The 23,034-nt window shown below is 41.9% G+C and overlaps 1 protein-coding gene across 1 annotated transcript in view; it reads right to left on the reverse strand.

The window, feature by feature from the left end:
• Positions 1-23,034, reverse strand: part of KCTD3 (potassium channel tetramerization domain containing 3) — a 263,829-nt gene that overhangs the window by 41,099 nt on the left and 199,696 nt on the right. Inside the window, exon 13 of the mRNA XM_030196030.1 lies at positions 13,468-13,623. Coding sequence (XP_030051890.1) covers positions 13,468-13,623 — 156 coding nt within the window. The remainder of the gene's footprint in view (positions 1-13,467; positions 13,624-23,034) is intronic.

Below are 23,034 nucleotides of genomic sequence, written 5' to 3' on the forward strand. Positions count from 1 at the left end.
AGCTAACCACCTTCACCACATTCTCCGGCAATGAATTCCAGAGTTTAATTACACGTTGGGTGAAGAAAACTTTTCTCCGATTTGTTTTAAATTTACTACACTGTAGTTTAATCGCATGCCCCCTAGTCCTAGTATTTTTGGAAAGCGTGAACAGACGCTTCACATCCACCTGTTCCACTCCACTCATTATTTTATATACCTCTATCATGTCTCCCCTCAGCCGTCTCTTCTCCAAGCTGAATAGCCCTAGCTTCCTTAGACTTTCTTCATAGGGAAGTCGTCCTATCCCCGCTATCATTTTAGTTGCCCTTCGCTGCACCTTTTCCAATTCTACTATATCTTTCTTGAGATGCGGCAACCAGAATTGAACACAATACTCAAGGTGCGGTCGCACCATGGAGCGATACAACGGCATTATAACATCCTCACACCTGTTTTCCATACCTTTCCTAATAATACCCAACATTCTATTCGCTTTCCTAGCCGCAGCAGCACACTGAGCAGAAGGTTCAGTGTGTTATCGACGACACCCAGATCCCTTTTCTTGGTCTGTAACTCCTAACGTGGAACCTTGCATGACGTAGCTATAATTCGGGTTCTTTTTTCCCACATGCATCACCTTGCACTTGCTCACATTAAACGTCATCTGCCATTTAGCTGCCCAGTCTCCCAGTCTCGTAAGGTCCTCTTGTAATTTTTCACAATCCTGTCACGAGTTAACGACTTTGAATAACTTTGTGTCATCAGCAAATTTAATTACCTCGCTAGTTACTCCCATCTCTAAATCATTTATAAATATATTAAAAAGCAGCGGTCCTAGCACAGACCCCTGAGGAACCCCACTACCATTCTCCATTGTGAATACTGCCCATTTAACCCCACTCTCTGTTTCCTATCCTTGAACCAGTTTTTAATCCGCAATAGGACATTTCCTCCTATCCCATGACCCTCCAATTTCCTCTGTAGCCTTTCATGAGGTACCTTGTCAAACGACTTTTGAAAATCCAGATACACAATATCAACCGGCTCCCCTTTGTCCACATGTTTGTTTACTCCTTCAAAGAATTGAAGTAAATTGGTTAGGCAAGATTTCCCCACACAAAAGCCGTGCTGACTCGGTCTCAGTAATCCATGTCCTCGGATGTGCTCTGTAATTTTGTTTTTAATAATAGCCTCTACCATTTTCCCCGGCACCGACGTCAGACTCACCGGTCTATAATTTCCCGGATCTCCCCTGGAGCCTTTTTTAAAAATGGGCGTTACATTGGCCACCCTCCAATCTTCCGGTACCACGCTCGATTTTAAGGATAAGTTGCATATCACTAGCAGTAGCTCCGCAAGCTCATTTTTCAGTTCTATCAGTACTCTAGGATGAATACTATCCGGTCCAGGAGATTTGCTACTCTTCAGTTTGCCGAACTGCCCCATTACGTCCTCCAGGTTTACCGTGAAGTCAGTAAGTTTCTCCGACTCGTCCGCTTGAAATACCATTTCCGACACCGGTATCCCACCCAAATCTTCCTAGGTGAAGACCGAAGCAAAGAATTCATTCAGTCTCTCCGCTACGTCTTTGTCTTCCTTGATCGCCCCTTTTACCCCTCGGTCATCCAGCGGCCCAACCGATTCTTTTGCCGGCTTCCTGCTTTTAATATACCGAAAAATTTTTTTACTATGTTTTTTTGCCTCTAATGCTATCTTTTTTTCGTAATCCCTCTTGGCCTTCTTTATGTGCGCCTTGCATTTGCTTTGACACTCCTTATGCTGCTTCTTGTTATTTTCAGATGGTTCCTTCTTCCATTTTCTGAAGGTGTTTCTTTTAGCCCTAATAACTTCCTTCACCTCACTTTTCAACCAGGCCAGCTGTCTTTTGGAGTTCCGTCTTTCTTTTCTAATTCGCGGAATATGTATGGCCTGGGCCTCCAGGATGGTATTTTTGAACAGCGTCCACGCCTGTTGTACAGTTTTTACTCTCTCAGTTGCCCCCCTAAGTTTTTTTTTTTAACCGTTCTTCTCATTTTATCATAGTCTCCTTTTTTAAAGTTAAACGCTAACGTATTTGACTTTCTGTGTACAGTTACTTCAAGGTCGATATCAAAACTGATCATATTATGGTCACTGTTATCAAGCGGCCCCAGTACCATAACGTCCCTCACCAGATCATGCGCTCCACTAAGGACCAAGTCTAGAATTTTTCCTTCTCTCGTCGGCTCCTGCACCAGTTGCTCCATAAAGCTGTCCTTGATTTCATCAAGGAATTGTATCTCTGTAGCGTGTCCCGATGTTACATTTACCCAGTCTATATTTGGATAATTGAAGTCACCCATTATTATCACATTGCCCATTTTGTTCGCGTCTCTGATTTCTTTTATCATTTCTGTGTCTACCTGCTCATCCTGGCGAGGCGGACGGTAGTACAATCCTATCACCGTTTTTTTCCCTTTTATACATGGAATTTCAACCTACAATGATTCAAAGGTGTGATTTGTGTCCTGCTGAATTTGTAATCTATCTGAGTCAAGGCTCTCGTTAATATACAATGCTACCCCCCTCCACCAGTCCGGTCCACCCTATCCTACGATATACTTTGTACCCCGGTATGACAGTGTCCCTCTGGTTATCCTCCTTCCACCAGGTCTCAGTAATGCCTATTATATCCAATTTTTCGTTTAGTGCAATATATTCCAACTCTCCCATCTTATTTCTTAGACTCCTAGCATTTGCATATAGATATTTTAGAGTATGTTTGTTGTTCTTATTTGCATGATGCTTAGTACCTGACACTATTGATTTGACATCTTTTGTCTGATCTTTAGTTGTATTTAAGGGCACCTGGTCTACCAGGTGCCCTTGTGTCACCCTGCACAAAGGCAATTCTATAAAGGCCGCCAAAAGTTAGGTGTCAACTTAGTGGGTAACTATTAGGCCTGTGCTTAAATGATAGTATGCTACAAACGTGTGCACACAATTCATGCCTAAATTTGGGCAACTTGTAACAGAATGAGAGGGTAAAATATATGTGCATTTTTCAACTTGTAGCTCCTCTTTTGGTAAGCCCTAGAAGACACATAACAGCTGCAAAAAATTTTGGTTTGGTGGGTAGAGGGTAGAGGCAATAGATTTACCTCATGGCTCTAATTTCATGATTACACTTGGAATGTACCAATGGTGTTATACTTCTCAATATAAAAAGAATATGTAATATTTTGCATGCACAGATTTGTATATACCCTCTCTGGTTCTATCATTTATTTTTGTAGACTACCATGATGTCTAATGGGTAAAGAAAATGAAGATACTTACCTGTAGCAGGTATTCTATGAAGACAGTAGGCCTTATATTCTCGCAAGTGGGTAACGTGGTACTGCATTGCCCGGTCCGAAGCTTATGACAAGCTTTACAGAGCTTTGTAGAGCACAAGATATGCTCCACTGCGCATGCGCGGAGTGCCTTTCCACCTGCCGCGAGGACACGGTTACCGTAGTTAAATACTACAGCATTAAAAAGTAAAATAATAGGAGACAAATCCTAGGAGAGGTGGGAGGGTTTGTGAGAATATAAGGCCTGCTATCCTCGGACAATACCTGCTACAGGTAAGTATCTTCGCTTTCTCTGAGGACAAGAAGGCCATTAAGTCTCACAAGTGTGGTATCACTAGAATCCAGGCTCACTAAAAAGAACAAACTTTGGTCAATTGGACCTTGCAACGGCGAGGACATAACTCAGATTAACCTGAAATTATATACAACTGAGAGAGAGTGCAGCCTGGAACAGAATAAAAAGGGCCTAGGGGAGTGGAGTTGGATTCTAGACCCCAAATAAATTCTGTACCACTGTCTGCCCAAACCGACTGTCGTGTCTGGTATCCTGCTCCAGGCAGTAATGAGATGTGAATGTGTGGACTGAAGAGCATATCACAGCCTTGCAAATTTCTTCAGTGGAGGCTGACCTTAAGTGGACTACAGATGCAGCCATGAATGACATTATGAGCCTTGACATGACCATCAGATGTCAGCCCAGCCTGGGCATAAGTGAAAGAAATGCAATCTGCCAGCCAATTAGAGATTGTGCGTTTCCCCGATGGCAACTCCCATCATGTTGGGATCAAAAGAAACAAAAATTTGGGCAGAATGTCTGTGGAGCCTTGTCCGCTCCACATGATAGGGCCATGCTCGCTTGCAGTCCAAGGTGTGCAAGGTGCTCTTGTCAGGACAGGCATGAGGTCAGGGAAAGAATGTTGACAAGACAATCGACTGGTTCAGATGGAACTCCGACACAACCTTCGGCAGGGTGCGTGCGGAGGACTACTCTATTAGGATGAAACTTAGCATAAGGTTAATCCACTACTAGAGCCTGCAACTCACTGACCTGATGAGCTGAAGTAACAGCCACCAAGAAAATGACCTTCCAGGTCAGGTACTTCAGATGGCAGGAATTTAGTGGCTCAACAGGAGGTTTCATCAGCTGGGTGAGAATGACATTGAGGTCCCATGACACAGGCGCAGGTATCACAGGGGGCTTTGACAAAAGCAAACCTCTCATGAAACAAACAACTAGAGGCTGTCCAGAGATGGGTTTACCCTCTACATGGTGATAAGCACTAATTCCACTGAGATGAACTCTTACAGAGTTGGTCTTGAGACTAGACTCAGAGAGGTGTAGAAGGTATTCAAGCAGGGTTTGTGAAGGGCAAAAAGAATAACACCTCTAAGTGGAATCTTCCTGGAAGCCAGCAGGATCTGGGAGACACCCTCCAACAGAACCAAGGAATCAAATTCTAGGCTCTCAACATCCAGGCTGTGAGGGCCAGAGACTGATGCTTGGGATGCAGAAGAGATGCCTCGTTCTGCGTGATGAGGGTTGGAAAATACTCCAATCTCCATGGCTCTTCAGAGAATAACTCCAGAAAAGAGGGAACCAGATCTGCTGTGACCAGTAAGGAGCAATCAAGATCATGGTCCTATGGTCTTGCTTGAGTTTCAGCAAAGTCTTCCCCACAAGAGAAATGGGAGGATATGCATACAGAAGACCTGTCCCCTAATGCAGGAGGAAGGTGTCTGATGCTAGTCTGTCATGAGCCTGAAGTCTGGAACAGAGGGACTTTGTGATTCAGGTGAGTGGCAAAGAGATCCACCGAGGGGGTGCCCACGCTCAGAAGATCTCGAGGGCAATGCACATGTTGATGAACCACTCGTGCAGTTGCATAACCCTCCTGAGCCTGTCAGTCAGACTTGTTTTTACCCACCGAAGTAACATGCCATGCTGGCGAGCCCAGTGCCACATCCGGATGGCCTCCTGACACAGAGGGCATGATCCAATGCCCCCTGCTTGTTGGTATAATACAATGCAACCTGGTTGTCTGGTTGAATGAGCACAATGTGGTTGGACAGCCGATTTCTGAAGATCTTTAGAGCATTCCATATCGCTCGGAGCTCCAGAAGGTTGATCTGAAGACCTGTTTCCTGAAGATACCAGGCTCCCTGAGTGTGAAGTCCATATTCATGAGCTCCCCAAATGAGGAGAGATGCATCCATCATCAGTATCATCGCAGGCTGAGGAATTTGGAATGGTAGTAGAGTGAACAAGTTCTGGAAACACTCGGATGTTATCTGCTAGATATCCCGTAGCCTGACACCACTGGGAGGCTAGGGTTCATTGTGCAGATCTCATGTAAAGGCATGTCATGGGTATCACATAAACTGTGGAAGCTATGTGGCCCAACAATCTCAACATCTGCTGAGCTGTGACCTGCAGCGAGATTCAAACCTGGGAAGCCAGAGCGACTAGAGTGGCCGCTCTTGGTCCTGGAGAAAAGCTCAAACCTGCTGTGTATTGAGCAGGACTCCAATGAATTCTAATTGTTCAGCAGGATGAAGACGGGACTTGGGATAGTTTATAACAAACCCTAGTAACTCCTGCACCTGAATAGTCCTCTGCATGGACTCCTAAGCACCATCCTCCAACGTGATCTTCACCAGCCAGTCATTGAGGTAAGGAAACACATGGACTCCCAGTCTGCATAGCAATGCTGAGACTACCACTAGACATTTGGTAAATACCCTGGGAGCTGATGCAAGGTTAAAAGGCAACATGCAGTACTGATAATGATGAGTTCCCAGCCAAAATTGGAGATACTTCCAGTGGACTGCAAGTATCGAGATGCGAGTCCAGAAAGCATAGCCAATCATTCTCCTGAATCATGAAAAGGGTGTCTGGGGAATCCATCCTGAACTTTTATTTGACCAGGAATTTGTTTAGGGCCCTTAGGTCTAGGATGGGACGCACACCCCCTATCTTCTTTTGCATGAGAAAAGTACCTGGAATAGAATCCCTGCCCTTCTTCCTTTGTTGGAACGGGTTCGACTGCATGGGCCTTTAGAAGGGCAGAGAGTTCCTCTGCAAGTACCTGCTCGTGCTCAGAGCTGAAGTAATGAGATCTTGGCGGGCAATTTGGAGGTTTTTGAAGCCAATTGACGGCGTATCCAAGATGGACTATTTGAAGAACCCACCAGTCGAAGACTACAAGGGGCCACTTCATAGAAAAGGTTCAGCCTCTCCCCGACCAGCAAATCATCTGGGGTGGACACTTTTACAGTGGCTATGCTCTGCTGAAGCCAGTCAAAAGCTTGTCCCTTGCTTTGACTAGGGAGCAGCAGGGGCCTTAGGTGCAGGCTGTTGATGAAAACGAGTGTGCTGGAGCTGAGCCTGAACAGGCTGGCGAGCAGAGGTGGCATACAAGTAGGCACCCCTCCTTGACTTGCCAAAAGACCTCCTGGATGAGGAGGCTGTTGCAGAAGGCGCCCGGCAGGAGACAGAAGAGATGGTATCAGTGTGTTTTTTTGATTTGGTCAGCAACCTCCTCAGCCTTCTCTCCAAAAAGATTATCCCCCTGGCATGGGGCATCCGCCAACCTCTACTGAATCAAATCAGAAACATGCAACCATGAGAGTCTGTGCATTGATGTACTCTGGGCAGAGATCCTGGATGCCACGTCAAAGGTGTCGTAGGCGCCTCTGGCCAAGAACTTGCAACACGCCTTCTGCTGCTTGGCCAATTGGTGAACAGACTTGGTCTGCTCCAGTGGGAGAGTGTCTGTCTGTCAAGCCTAGAAACTTGCGCACCAAGTCCCACAAGTACATGCTCGTTAAGAGGTGGTAGGATTGTATACGGGACACGAGCATTGAGGCCTGGAACATCTTCCTCCCAAAAAAGTGTCCAAGGTCCTAGTTTCTCTGCCTGGGGGTGCTGAGGCATAGTCTCTAGATCTCCTGGCTCTTTTGAGAGTGGATTCCTTTCCACCACCATGGAATTATGAGGAAACTGTGGCCTAAGTAAACCAGATGTGCTGTGGATCTGATACATCATGTTGATCTTCTTGTGCAGGACAGGGACCGACGGAGGGGGGGGGGGGGGGGGGTTCCCAGTTCCTTGAGTACCTCATGGAGAGGGAAAGTCACAGCCTCCCTAGGATGAGACTTGTATTCCAAGATCTTGAGCATCTTAGCGCTGGGCTCATCCTCCATTTCCAAATGAAATGGAACAGCATCAGCCATTTCCTTTACAAAAGAGGGAAACGAAAGTCTCTCTGGAGGAGACTTTCTTCTTTTAAGTGTAGAGGAGGGATCAGAGGGGATGCCACAGGACTCACTCTCTGAAAAGTATCTTGGGTCTTTCGACTCCCATGAGCGTTCCTCATCGGTGTCAGACAAACTCCTCATGGGAGGGCTGAGACCGAGCCTGCCTCGAATTAGAGAAGCCATGTCCCCAAGAGGGGTATCGAGGGGTCGGCTCCTGCCTTGTCTCTGGCAAAGCTTCCTCCACCGACATTGAGGGGGAACTGGCTTGGGTGGCAGTCAACACCAGGGCCGCACAAAGCGCTGGCGTCTGCACTGCTGGCTGAGGGCCAAGCGGGGCTGCAACAGGTGATACCGATGCACACCGCTACAGAAGGCCGTTCAGCAGCTCAAGGAGCAAGGCTTGGTTATGCTCGTCGAGGGCCAACACCGGGAAAGACTGGGGTGTCGACTCCGAGACAGGCGGCAGAACTGACCGGGCAAGACATTTATCACATGTTATAAGTGCAATGCCAATACCACAGTTGCAACTGTACTATCATCAGCAATGCACTAAAAGGCCACACGTACAAGCCAATATTCTTATCCCCTGCAGACTCCCCCCCCTCCCAACCTGGAGCCTCAGAACACCCCCAACAGCCCCTTTGGCTTTTATATGGGGTTACCTGATGTCTAGTGGGGAGTGTGCATGTTTGTGGGGGGAAGAGGGAGTTGCCAGAGTGATCTCTGGATGCTTCTACCTTATCATTGGCCCAGGTTCAAACTAATGCCTCTGACACCTAGCAGTAGTCTCATGGTAGGGGTCAATCTGCCAAATATGGAGTATGTGCAGGGTGGATAGGATCACTTGGAGATTGCTTCTATTCCCCACCATGGACTAAGGTATCTGTCAGAGGGCTGGGGGTCTTGAGGCTATGTCAGTGCAGGGTCTCTGAGGGGTTCATTGAAGATTCGCATGGCGAATGTATCTGTGCTATCTGCAGCCATTACAATGCACAGTAACCTACAGTGCACTAACTGCCAAGTGCTGTCCATATCCATAAAACTAACACTCTTTTTCCTCCCATTTTCTTTTTTTTTCTTTTTTTTGTTACATTTGTACCCCCTCACTTTCCCACTCATAGCAGGTTCCCTGTCATGGCAAGTTTAAACAGAAGAAGGGGAATTTTTTTGTGTTTCCTCCAGCTAAAAATTGTATTACAACATCAAACTAAGTTGAGGAATAAGATTAACTGCTCAGTCGATAATATTTTATTTGATATTTCCTAAATCAGGACAAAAAGACCTCAGCACTCCTAGGCAGTTCAAGAACTTCTGGATAACTCACATTGTAATACTGGATTACAGTGTCATTCATTGGTCAAAAACTAGTTTTTGTTTGAATTTTTTTATATTATTTACTAGTGTTATGTACAAAAATCATGTCCACAATCCAAATGTTATTTACAAAACCAGTTCAAAAAGGGCTAGGAGTGGCCTAGTGGTTAGGGTGGTGGACTTTGGTCCTGGGGAACTGAGTTTGATTCCCACTTCAGGCACAGGCAGCTCCTTGTGACTCTGAGCAAGTCACTTAACCCTCCATTGCCCCATGTAAGCCGCATTGAGCCTGCCATGAGTGGGAAAGCGCGGGGTACAAATGTAACAAAAAAAAAAAAAAAGAACATTTATCTTGAAAACTGTTACAAAATCCCAACAGGGGCCACCATTTCACCCTTGACTTCTTCAGGTTATTACAGCAGTGCTCTGATATGGCTTATTCATAACTGCATTTTTTGATCAACAAGTCTACCTAATACAGAGTTCAGGCTCACTGGTCTAATTTCCTAAATCATTTCCTGAGCCTTTTGCAAAGATGAGTGTTTCATTGGCCACCCTCCAATCCATTGCCAATTAAGAAATTACAGATTACTGAAAGTATTCTGAATTGCAAAAGCACTAACCACCTGGAGAGACACAGATTAGTATGGCAGAGCCAACAAAGGAAAGTCTGGCATTACCACTCCATTAGATTTTTTAAGGGATTAATAGACATGTGGACAAGGGCAAGTTGGGAATCACAGTGTATCTGGATTTCAAAAGGCTTTTGACAAAGCCCCTCACGAAAGTCTGAAACATTTAAAATCATGATAGGAAGTAATAAACTATTGTAGATTGGTAGCTGGCTACAAGCTAGGAAATTACAGATTACATAATGAGTCGAATTTCATTTATGAGTACTTCTAGCACTCTAAGTTATACGTCCATCTAATCCCAGTGATTTGTTACTCTTTAGTTTGTTAATTATTTTAAGTACATCTTCCTGGTTTATCATGATTTTCTTCAGTTCCTCTCAATTATCATCCCCAAGAAAGTTTCTGGAGTAAGTAGTTTCCCAATATCCTTCACAGAAAAGACTGAAGCAAAAAATTCATTTAGTTTTTCTCTGACCTTCATTTTCAAGGACCCCTTTTCATCCCTCAGTCATCTGATGGTCCAACCAACTGCCTTACAGCTTCTTGCTTCAAATATATTTCAAAAGTAAGAGTGTTAGAAAAAAAGAAACATGCTAGAAAGGCTAAGGGGTCCTTTTACTAAGCTGCAATTAAGCACTAGTGCATGCTTACCACAATTTAAAAGGGATTACCCTGGGATCATAGAAGCCAACTTTTCAAAACGACTGGGGTGCTAAATCTAACAGGAATTACCCTTCCCTGGACACAGTTAAGGAGTTTGCTCAATACTGGGGGTGTTCAAGCACCTACAGCAGCCACAGCACCCACAGACCTGACTTCTATGAGCGGGACGTGCTGAGGTGTCCGGTGGTAAGTTCCTAATTGGCATGCACTACCTGTGAACTAAAAAATATTTTTTATTTTTGCATGGAGGGGCACGTCTGGGGGTGGAGAGTGGGTGTTCCAGTGCTAATCAGCGCGTTCACATTATCGCACATTGATTAGAACAGAATTACAATGGGACCCCTTTCTGCCTACAAAATAGGTGTCAGTAAGTGCTCCTGCAGTAATTTTTATTTTTTTTTAAATGGTCGTCAGCACATGGCCCTTAATTGAAAATATAGAAAAATCGGCCATTTTCCAGTTGAAGTAAAAATGGTTCTAGTGCACAAGAAACACCCATGCAAGGGCACACTAAGGCCAACTTTACTGTAGCTTGGTAAAAGGACTCATTTGTTTTGTTTTTTCCCTTTCCTTTTTTGAACTACCTTATTGATGTTTGATATATAAATTGCCAATGCTTATACTCTTTACTATTCTCTCCATTGGGATCTACTTTACTTTTTCAGAAGATATCCCTTTGGCTTTAATAACCACTTCCATTTCACCATTTACTCATGCTGGCAATTAGAAATGGTAGGGGAAAAAAAAAACATTTTCCCCATGTTTTCTAATGGATAGGATGTATACAGTCTGAGCTTCCACAAAAATAGTGTTCTTAAACTGTCCACACAGCATACAGATTTTTAACTGTAGATCTTTTTTTCTAATGTATTCACTTTATCATAATCTCCCATGTTTAAACTAAATGTTGCTGCAGTAGTCTTCCTTATTATCCACACTAGTGTCTATATAAAAGCAGTATTTATGTTTTCTTACTAGTGAAGCTTCTTTTTATGAATGCAAACTGCTACTGTGAACAGTGGCAAATAACTGTTCCAGTGCCATCATTAAATATTAGTCTAGTCATGACTTTATTACAAACTTAGACCTTGGTTCAGTAAACTTTTATTACCAGAATAAGAGAAAAGCCCTTAATAAATTGCATCCTTTTAGTTTAGATTGAGAATAAAGCAATATAAATACGCACAAATATATCGTAAACAGTAATATAGACATCAGTGAAATGCAATAAAGGCTGGTAATATCTGCGCATCAGAAAAAAAAATCAGAATGTAATTCTTCAAAGGATCCTATAGTAACAACAAACTAACCAGTCCTGGTGTTCTTCCCCATAACTCTCTCTCTAATGCAGTGGTTCTCAACCAGTGCGTCACCAAGAGCTGGGAGGCGTATCACCAAAACTTTGACAGACAGCACCCTTGTGCTTTTCTTAATATGATTGTAGCAGGTCGGGGAGAGTTGAGAACCAGGAAATCAAATACGTAATCTCCATAACTAGTCCCGCCTGTCATCAGCCCCAACTAGAAATGTTGCAGGACTATGGCACACCGATCTCCTCTACCCTAGCACTCACCACCATTGCATCTGTATTTCTCTTGCATCATTGTCTGAAGTAGTAAAATGATATATAGGATTTTTTTCTTTGTTCAGCTGTGGATTGTAGTTGTTCAGTGTGTCATGCACATGAACATTATCTGTTATGGGTGTCAGCTAGTATATATCTGAATGAATGCTAGCCAAGAAGGAATGGTTCATAATAATTTCATGACAGCCCACCAAACTGCAGAATCACAGGAAATCATCCTGAAATGTAATCTGGCATAGTTTTGGAAAAATCAAGAAAAAAACCTAAAATATTCAAAAAATGTGAAATTCCAGAGTAAACCTACAGTTATTTTTAGCTGTTCTGCAAAATACATAAAATAGAAATAATGATTATCCCTTTGTGCTGCAAAATTATTATTTTTCTGTTTCTGGGATAAGCAGCATAAAATGTTTTGTACTTTTTTGGGATCTTGCCAGGTATTTGTGACCTGGAATGGCCACTGTTTGAAACAGGATGCTGGGCTTGATGGACCTTTGGTCTTTCCCAGTATGGCAATACTTACGTACTTCTGTACTTATGTAAGACAGAATTAAATATTCAGGTCAATTCACAAACCCAAGAGCCACTGTATTTTTATTCAGCACTGCTAAAAAGATAGGCAGCAATGTTGAATATGCATAGATAGATGGGTCCTTTTACTAAAAACGTGGCCTATGGTAGTGTGGGCACGTGTTTTGGGCCCATGCTGGGCCATTTTGTTTACCGCAGCAGGGAAAAAGAGCTTTTTTTAATGGGCCGGGAAATAGACGTGCACTGAAATTAAAACTAGTGCACGCCTATTTATGGCCTGAGCCCTTACCGCCACCCATTGACCTAGCAGTAAGGGCTCACATACTACCCGCATCGTAACCATGCAGTGTGCACCAACTGCTGATTACCACCGGGAATGCCCCCCAGTGGTAGAAAATTATTTTCTACCACAGGATTCGGCATGTGCCAAATTCAGAATTACCACCGGGCGCATGAGCTAGCCTGACGGTAGAGTAGATTTGGTGCATGCTACCCACATGTTAGCCCTCCCACTCCTTAATAAAAGGGCCCCAGAATGCAGTGACTGCCAGGGTAAATATTAAGGATTTGCATTCATTTGAAACAACATACAATATGTCAGCAAGGAGCGTTTACTGTTCACAAGGAGTGCACGCTCTTTCAAAAGAATGCATACTCTCAATGACATTGCTATCGTGATGACAATGAAAAACAAAATATGAACAAAATGAACATTCCCAGAAACAATAGAAAACCAAATTGCAATGAGAATTTTCTGGCTACACCCTAGAGAATATTGCTGCTATACAGTTTTAGATGTTATCACAAATGCTCCACAGTATATGGATAGTGCTGTTGAGGTTAGGGACCTCTTTGATTAAGTAAAGGAAGAGGTTCCTGCGCAGCAAAGCCAATGGAGCCCATCAAAGTGAATGGGCTTTGTTGGTATTACCACACCAGGAGCCGCAAGCGCAGCTTAATAAAAGACTTTGTGACTTTCACTGGCACCATCTGCATAGTGCCTTTGAAAATCAGCAGCTTCAGTGAGCTGTATATGTAAATCCTTTTGATTATTTAACTCAATTCTTGATGAAATAAATCACTGAGAATATTTTAAAGTTTCAAGTCAAAAGTGCATAACTTGCCCAAAATGTTTAGAATGAATGAATATAAACATTTTGCCTACCTATATCATTTCCTGAGGAGTAGCTGCCATGGCTTTCGGTTTCCTCCAAAGATAAAATTTTGAATGAGGCGAGAGGAGTTGAACCAGGTTGTGTGGATATCATTCCTCTGAAACGGGTCACTGTCCATGTCCGGACATGGTTATTATCAGCACAAACTGAAACAAACAAGCCGTGTCTGCAGCTTATTTAATATTCGTAAAGAAAGACAGTAACACTTTTTGAATTTACATTATCATCACTTAAAAATAATTTTTCAGCCTCCAAAGAAACTGTAATTATCTTTTGCAGTATTAATGGTATAAGCTCCTATGCAACAATGTGTTAGGATGTGACCTCTATACCATCACAGGGATTAACATTTAAAAAGACTTAAGTGGTTAACTTACATTTGAGAGTGGTTAAGCTGTTAACTTTTGGCAAGAGGCCAAAGTTTATCCATTTGAGTGAGAGAGGAATTTGGAGGCTTTCTAAGGTGGGGATTCACTTAACAAGCTAATGAGATTTCAGCCATTTAAGTCAAAACACAAACACACACATTTCAGTTTAGAACAGTATATTCAGAGGTCCTACTTAAATGGACAGGTCTGCTAAATATCCAACAAAAAGAGAAGCAGATGTGTCATTTGCTTTTCTTCACATGACAGCCAGAAGATTGTTACTACTATAGAGTATAAATACTAGTGACTCTTTAAATCATTAAGAATCCATAATAAAGTTGTGACATATAGAGCAATTCATATACTTCCACAAGCTTTGCCACTGATTTCATTAGAATTTTCACTATGACACAAATAGTCATGGTTTGTCGCAGCTTCCCAGGATAAATTTAATAGCTCAACACTATATATTGGGTTCAAAGAATCATGGTTGACATTTTACTATAAGTAACAACCTAAGAGAGACTAGTGATACAGCAAATTAGCAATACAATGACATAAAATTCACCCATATTAACTGGAAGAGATCATATCATATGCATGTGATATGCAACTAATCACATTAAAAAAAAAACAGGAGAAAAAGGACCTCAGAAAACATCCATAACTCTCAATACAGATTTTTGGCATCCTGCAAATATTGGCACTTGACTCAATGTCAGTGGTTGTAGTACAATAGAAACATATAATCCAATCACTCATGTGAATAAACACAAAGAACCTCAGAAAATGCCTATAGCTCTCAAGCTGAATGGGTCAAAACTCTACCACTGGAAGAGTTTAAAACAAGCTCCACCCGCGAAGCAGCAGTTAAAAGTGAAATGATGGCCACCGTTGGGCATCTGGATAAAGGACATACAAAAATTTTGTTTTTAACAAGGTGATAAGGATTAATTACACAGTGCAAGCAGTATAACGTATTTAAATATTAGAGATAAAAGGACATTTTTTAGGACCGAAGAGAGTTTTGACCCATTCAGCTTCAGAGCTATAGGTGTTTTCTGTGTCCTTTTTCTCCCTTTTTTAATGTGATTGGTTGCATTTCACATGAATTATAGTCACTGTTTAGCTAATTTTATCACTAGTCCCTCTTAGATTGTTATTTATAGTAAAGTATTAACCATAATTCCTTGAACCCAATATACAGTGGAAGAGCAGCCTAACGGTTAGTGCAGTGAGCTGAGATCCTGGGGAACTGAGTTTGATTCCCACTGCAGCTCCTTGTGACCCTGGGCAAGTGACTTAACCCTCCATTTCCCCCATATATAAAACAAAACAAAAAAATTAGCCTGAGCCCACTAGGGACAGAGAAAGTACCTGCATATAATGTGCACAGTATGTTGTACATCTAGTAGCAATAGAAACGATTAGTAGCAGTAGTCCTTTATCAATGTGATTGGCTGTGTTTATTCACGAGTCACTGAATTATATGTTTATAATTTACTACAACCACAATCCAGCAACTCCTATTTCATAATTGTGTGATCTTTCTCATTGATTGTTTTTACTTTCCTACTTTTTAAATGGATTTTCTCTCTTATCTTTTATTAAGTTTCTTATTTTGTAAACCGCTCTGATTTGTCACTCAAAAAGGATGGTATACCAAGTTCAATAAAAGATAACGATTCAGAGCCCAAGTGCCAATATATGCATGATGCCAAAATTCTATTTTCACTCAAAAGTAAAATATACGAACAGTTTTCTCATGGAAACAACCTGAAGCACTAAGCATGCAAAGCACAGTAAGGATAAGGATAATTCGTCAGCCAGCTGTAAATACCATAGTTAACCTAAGAATCCTTTATACATTAAATCTGGGTATTTATTTATTTAAAATATTTCTTAGCTGAACAATCCAAAAGTACTTGGCAGTGCACAAATCAACATACACGATATATAAAATACAATAACACTGATCCTCCTCTAGCCTGGTATTTATAGAAAACACCGACATTTTGCTAACTAGCTAATAGCCATTCCTATCCATGCACATAATTCTTGACTTGAATTTTGATCTAGTTTTTGATTTAACGTCATCCCTCATACACCCAGGAAAGCAGAAATCCTTTAGGTCAAAGAAGCTATTAATTAAATGACTTGCATTCCATTACGTAGCTATACACAGCTTCTTATTTTCAACTTTCACCGCCCCCCCCCCCCCCCCCCCCCCCCCACCAATCTCCTCTCCCTTTAATTATTTTACTGCATTTTCTTATAGGACGTTTTCAGAGTTTTAACAATTTTGCAGGGCTGGGTCAGATAAAGCACTCTTTCTAATGTTAAAAATGTTTTGAGGTATTTTTGTAATGTACCATGTCTTAATGCTAAAACATAGTCTATGAAAAAAAAAGATACACAAACATTGTGGAAAAAGGATAAGCATATAAAGATTATTACCTGATACAAGATGCTTCTCAGACAGCATTATCTTTGTAACTGGACTGCGATGAACTGTGAAAGTTTGGAAAAGCTGGGGGCCAGATCCGACTGTTTCAGGGTGCTGTACAATCACTCTTACAGCTCCAGAACTGGTACCATATGCAATCTCAATCCAATTACCACTCACACCTACAAAAAACAGAAGTACATTTAAATAGGGATGTTCAGTCCAACTCTATGAAGGCCTATTTGTTTATTTAGATTTTGCTCACACCTTTTTAGTAGCGGTTCAAGATAAGTTATATTCACCTTCAGTAGGTATTTACTTATCCTCAGAGGGTGGGCAACCTGCAGCTGCTGGCCAAACATGGCCCTAAACCATTTGAAATATACACAGAATATAGCAGTAAACAGAGGTTTGGTGATTTTAAATACTGTATTTCACAAATATTTGCAGAACAGTCACTCTAGCAGTTTGTTTCCATCACTTTTAGTGAAATTTATCTCGGAAGGTCTAGTTTTGTGCATTTCCATTTCTGACATTTCATAATGTTGCAGTCCACCAGGCACAGTACTGACATTTAATGTGACCCTCTGTGTATAAACATTGCCTCCCCCTGATCTAATAGGTCTACTGATAAACACTAACACTCATTAATTTGAGATGGCATAGTTAGTAAACAGGCCCTACCTGAGAACTGATGGGGTTTCTGTTTATTTAAAATATATTAAATCACATTAATGTGCATTAAACGGTTAACGCACTTTAGCAAATAAACCTATAAGAAGTTTGTACCTGAGGTAACAGAGGTTTAAGTGACTTGCCCAAGGTCACAAGAAACATCACTTGGATTTGAAACCCAGCTTCCTTAGTTTTCAGCCTGCTACTTTAACCACTAGGCTTCTCCTCTACTCTTAACACCGGAAGGTTGTTTTTCATCTTACACTAAGAAAGAAGAGTCTTCCAGTTAGGTAATAAAATACTTATTTATCCAATGCAGGCAATGGTTTCAGTTTAAACTGGTCAATCAACCTAAAATGTGCAGTACACTTTTCTCTTCGCGAGCATGAGGCCTGGGAAAAAATGTTGGTAGAACTAATAGCTGGTTAAGATGGAATTCCGACACTGTCTTGGGAAGGAACTTTGGATGGGTACACAAAACCACTGTACTGTTGAAAAATTTAGTGTAAAGTGGATCAGTTACTAGAGCCTGAAGCTCACAAACTGGAAGCTGAAGTTACCACCAACAAAAACAAGATCTTCCAGGTCAGGTACTTCAGCTGACAGGTGTCAAATGGCTTAAAAAGAGTTTGTATCAGCTGGATAAGAACAGCACTGCAAGTCTCATGACACTGCAGAAGGCTTCAACAGAAGAAAACCCTGCATAAAGCAAACAATTAAAGGCTACATAGAGAAAGGTTTATCCTCTAGATCAGGGGTGGGCAGCCTTGGTGCTCAAGGGCACAATTCAGTCAGGTTTCAGGATTTTCACAAAGAATATGAATGAGATCTATTACATGCAAAGCCTCAGGTAAAGAAAGAAAATTGTGGAACTGTTACTGGATTTAGAAATTATATTAGTGTAACCAGTTAAACGATTAAGAAACTCATTAGTAAATAAATGAATATTTATTGGAGAAATCCTGAAAACCTGGCTGGGTTGCAGCCCTCAAGGACTGAAGTTGCCCACCCCTGCTCCTGAAGAATTTGAAAGGGCATTCTCTTTGTCAGACTGGACTGACCCATCCACCAGAACAGTGAGTCCCATAGACATCTAGTGACAGAAACTATGTCTCGAAGATGTCCAGTGGCCCAAGTCCACTGCATGGATAGGTTCATTGAGCTTGCTTCAAATGGAAATGTCCCAAGGATGTTACATTTACTGAAGATCATGTGACCAACACTTTCAACATTCACTCAGCTGATACTCTGAATGTCTCCATTTATAGGGAAGATGCTTAAGTTGTACCTAGCAGGGCTCCTAAGAATTCCAATTGTTTTGGGTTTAAATGAGATTTGGGATAATTTATGATTAACCCTACTAACCTTAGCACCTGAATGGTTAACCACACTGATCCTCTTGCTCTTTCCTGAGATGTGCGCTTTAAAAGCCACAAATATTCTGCAATGACCTCTAGGCATTTTGTAAACGGTAGTACGTAGTATTGGTAGTAGTGTTTCCCTATGACAAATCTTAGATACGTCCTGTGAATTGGATGTATCCATATGTTGGTATAAACATCATTTAAGTCCAGAGAACACAACCAGTCCCCTTTTTTTGGAGAAGTGGAATTAGGAAGTCAAGGGAACCCATCCTAAACTTTTGTATGATGGGACATTTCTTCAGGGCCCATAGGTCTAGGAAGGAGCTGAATCCTCCTACCATCTTTGTGATCAGGAAACACTGGGAAAAATCCCTGCCCTCTTTCTCCTGGTGGAACAGGTTCTTTCACATTGTCTTCTAAGAAGGAAGAGAGTTCCTTTGTATTTCCTGATTCTGAGTTTGATGCTTTCAAACAGTTGAAGATGGTATCCTATACAGACTATTTTGACAACCCACAAGTCTGAGACTACAAGGAGCCATTGGTCTGTCAAAATGTTTAGCCTCCCTCCTACCAGAAAGTTGTCCAGAAGGAATACAGGAACTGAAACTATGTTCTACTGGAGGCACTCAATACCCCATCCCTGGTTTTGGCTGCAGAGCTGGTTGGGGTTTCTGGGCTCTTAGTAGTCTCTCACGAGAACGAGATCCCGGTCTAGTCTGGAAAGAGCAGGATGGTGGATACCTGTGTCTTTGAGAGTAGTAGGATCTGTTATCCACCAGTTTGTTAACACCTGGAAGAGGAGGCCAGGTTGGAAGTGGGCTTGAAGAGGGTCTTAAGTGTGTCAACATGCTGCTTGATAAGGGTAGCAGCTTTTTGTTCCTTATTCCCCAAAGAGATTCTCTCCATGGCATGGCATGCCAGCAAGCTTTTACTACTACTACTACTTATTTCTATAGTGCTATTAGACGTAAGCAGAGCTGTACACTGGAAGAGACAGTCCCTGCTTGACAGAGCTTACAATCTAATTAGGACAAACAGGACAAAGAAGAGATAAGGGAAATACTAAGGTGGGAATGATAAAACATGGGTATTGAACAAGTGAGTAAGGGTTAGAGTTAAAAGCAGTATCAAAAAGGTGGGCTTGTAGCCTAGATTTGAAGACGGCCAGAGATGGAGCTTGACGTACCAGCTCAGGAAGTCTATTCCAGGCATATGGTGCAGCAAGATAAAAGGAACAGAGTCTGAAGTTAGCAGTGGAGGAGAAGGGTGCAGATAAGAGAGATTTACCCAGTGAATGGAGTTCCCAGAGAGGAGTGTAGGGAGAGAAAGAGTGGAGAGGTACTGAGGAGCTGCAGAGTGAATGCACTTGTAAATCAATAAGAGGAGTTTGAACTGTATGCAGAAACGGATTGGGAGCCAATGAAATGACTTGAGGAGAGAGTTAATATGAGCATAGCGACACTGGCGGAATATAAGTCATGCAGTACAATTTTGACTACATTGGAGAAATTTCTTCCCATTCCATTATCGCTGAAGGACGTCCTAATTTTGGGCCCTCCCTAGTACTGCATAAAACACACCTCCAACATGCTCCCTTGCTATTTGGATGAACTGCAGTGTAAAGCATCCAAATTTTGCCTTTTGAAAATCGCAACTTGGACATTTGCTACAGATGGACTTTTTTTGGCCATTTTGAAATGTCAATCTGCTTGAAAATGAGTGCCACAGAAAGCTGTCAATTAATATCATCTTTGACTCATGTAAGTGTCATGTAACTCTAGGTGACAGTTTACAGAATTGCCTCAATAGCATCATTTTAGCTGGTCATCCTATTTATCAAGGCTTCATATATTCATTACTACTCTGATCTTCTCATGGTAACCTTCTTTTGAATATCTAGAACCTTTCCTCTGGAGGAGCTTAGGCTACAGGATAGATATTTAAAATTTAAATCTTGTCCGAGGACATTTTTTTGTAATTTAGCTTTCCCAATCTAAATTGGAGTCAACAGATCTGCTCTTAAAGGAGAAGGCCATGCAGCCTGCTACTTTCCCTTGGTGCTGTGCCTTTTCTTTCTTGCCCCACATCATCTTTTCTCTCTTGTTCTGTGTTGTCTTTGTGTACATACTTAATTTTTAATTTTTTAATTGCTGTTATATTTGAAGGGTGGTTATCAAGCTATTAAAAGTTTAAAAGTAACTGAAGAAACAGTGCATTTTAAGCCTGTAAAATGTATTAGATATGTTCCTGTTTTAATTATGTCCTGAAGTGTATTTCTCCTATTTGGCCAGCAGGTGGTGTTTCTTTGCTGTAAAGCTATTATAGGGAACTGAATGTTCTTTTTCTTTAACACAAGCAGGAAGCAAGCAGCAGCATACTTTTAAAACTTGTTGACTGGGCTCGGATTTGTCTAGAGTTTGAAAAATTACCCAGTAGTACTGGCTGTTGCTTCAGTTTCAGCCCGGGAGAAGAGAGAGATCTCTTTGCTGAAGCTCTGTGAACAGCTGTATGCCCTGATATCCCCAGGTACTTTCTAGGAAGTAAGCAAATGTTTAGTTAGCATTATAATTTATCCATAATTCAGTTACCTATTATTGTTTGCTGATTGCACTTTTTTTAAAATTGTTCCAGTGTGACAATAAACCTGTTTAGTTTGTCGACTCTGCCTGTCTGGACTGATAAAAAATCCTGATGGTTTGTGTGTTGGGTCTGTGAGTGCTTTCTGGGAACTGTGGGACCACTGAGAGTGTGGCTGCGAGATAACCCCAGGCGGGTAGATAGGCATTTCGTGACAGTAACATGTTATGAATGTATAGACTGAGTGCCATGCCGCAGTGTTGCAAATCTCCATGGAGGCTGACTTTAGATGAAACATCAATACTACACCTGTAATACAATGAACTTTGATGTGCCCTTCCAAACTTGGGTCTGCCTGTGCATAACAGAATGGGATGCAATTTGTCATTCAGTTATACAGTGTGTGCTTGGTACAGCAATTGCAAGTCTATTAGCATTAAAGAAACAAAACATTGTGTGGACTTTCTAAGGACTTCAGTTCACTCCAGGGCTCAAGGTCCCCTTTTCTAAAGTCTGCTAAAGTTTTGCACTTATCACACATTCAATGCAAAAATTACCAAAGGGTAAATGCAAAGCCTGTGCACTAATTGTTGGGAATGTTTCCAGCATATTCTCATACAGTTAACACACAAAACAACTCTTTAAAGAAAGGGAACGGGGATAGGATTTGATATATCACTTTTCTGTGTTTACAATCAAAGCAGTTTACATATTATATACAGGTACTTGGTTCTGTACCTGGGGCAATAGAAGGTTAAGTGATTTGCCCAGAATCACAAAGAGCTGCAGTAGAAATCGATCCCTTGGTTCTCAGGCCACTAGGTTACTCCTCTCCTTTGGAAGCTCTTACTGTCTCCAGTTTAGGAGGCGATAAGTGCATCAACACTCAATGCAAGTAAAAGCACACAGTAAAATACCATACACTATATGGAATGCACAGTCCATGTCCATTCACGACTATAACAGGCTATGCAGTTAAGAGTATAAATTAGAATGTGATGTCATGTTAGAATGGTAACTTTTTACAGCACTTATGCACTACTACATGGCAGTTGCACCTTGTATCTTGCAAATTAAATCCTGAAAGAAGTTCTGTATCCTTAATTCACAAATTTTGAAAAATATTGTAGAAAAATGCCATACCAAAGGTGAACAAAACCAAAGTGGGGAATTTGACTTATTTATACTATAAGAGAGAGGGATATCAACTGCATAATCCTGCCAAATTTTAGCCTCAGTTATGGACTAATTACATCCCTAAAACATGAGAAACATGTATCAATATAAAAAAAAATTAACCCAAAATTCAAAATACCTCACTAAGTACCTTTTAGGCACTTTGCAGATTTTTAGTTGTAGAACATGAAAAACATCAAAGTTGTGAAAAAATAGCATAGCCTATTCTACTGACCCAAAACTTTCAAAATGAAAGTTGCCCAAATTAACCCCTTCAAACTTGTATAGCTTTTATCTGTTATTTGTAACCCTACATTTTGGGTAACTTTTTGCTCAGTGAGTCAGAAAAGCGAATGCTACATACCTGTAGAAGGTATTCTCCGAGGACAGCAGGCTGATTGTTCTCACTGATGGGTGACGTCCACGGCAGCCCCTCCAATCGGAAACTTCACTAGCAAAGGCCTTTGCTAGTCCTCGCGCGCTCATGCGCACCGCGCATGCGCGGCCGTCTTCCCGCCCGAACCGGCTCATGTTCGTCAGTTCCATATGTAGCAAAACAAAGCAAGGGAAGACACAACTCCAAAGGGGAGGTGGGCGGGTTTGTGAGAACAATCAGCCTGCTGTCCTCGGAGAATACCTTCTACAGGTATGTAGCATTCGCTTTCTCCGAGGACAAGCAGGCTGCTTGTTCTCACTGATGGGGTATCCCTAGCCCCCAGGCTCACTCAAAACAACAACCATGGTCAATTGGGCCTCGCAACGGCGAGGACATAACTGAGATTGACCTAAAAAATTTACCAACTAACTGAGAGTGCAGCCTGGAACAGAACAAACAGGGCCCTCGGGGGGTGGAGTTGGATCCTAAAGCCCAAACAGGTTCTGAAGAACTGACTGCCCGAACCGACTGTCGCGTCGGGTATCCTGCTGCAGGCAGTAATGAGATGTGAATGT

Source organism: Microcaecilia unicolor, chromosome 3 (assembly GCF_901765095.1).
Source record: "Microcaecilia unicolor chromosome 3, aMicUni1.1, whole genome shotgun sequence".
Taxonomy (NCBI): Eukaryota; Metazoa; Chordata; class Amphibia; order Gymnophiona; family Siphonopidae; genus Microcaecilia; species Microcaecilia unicolor.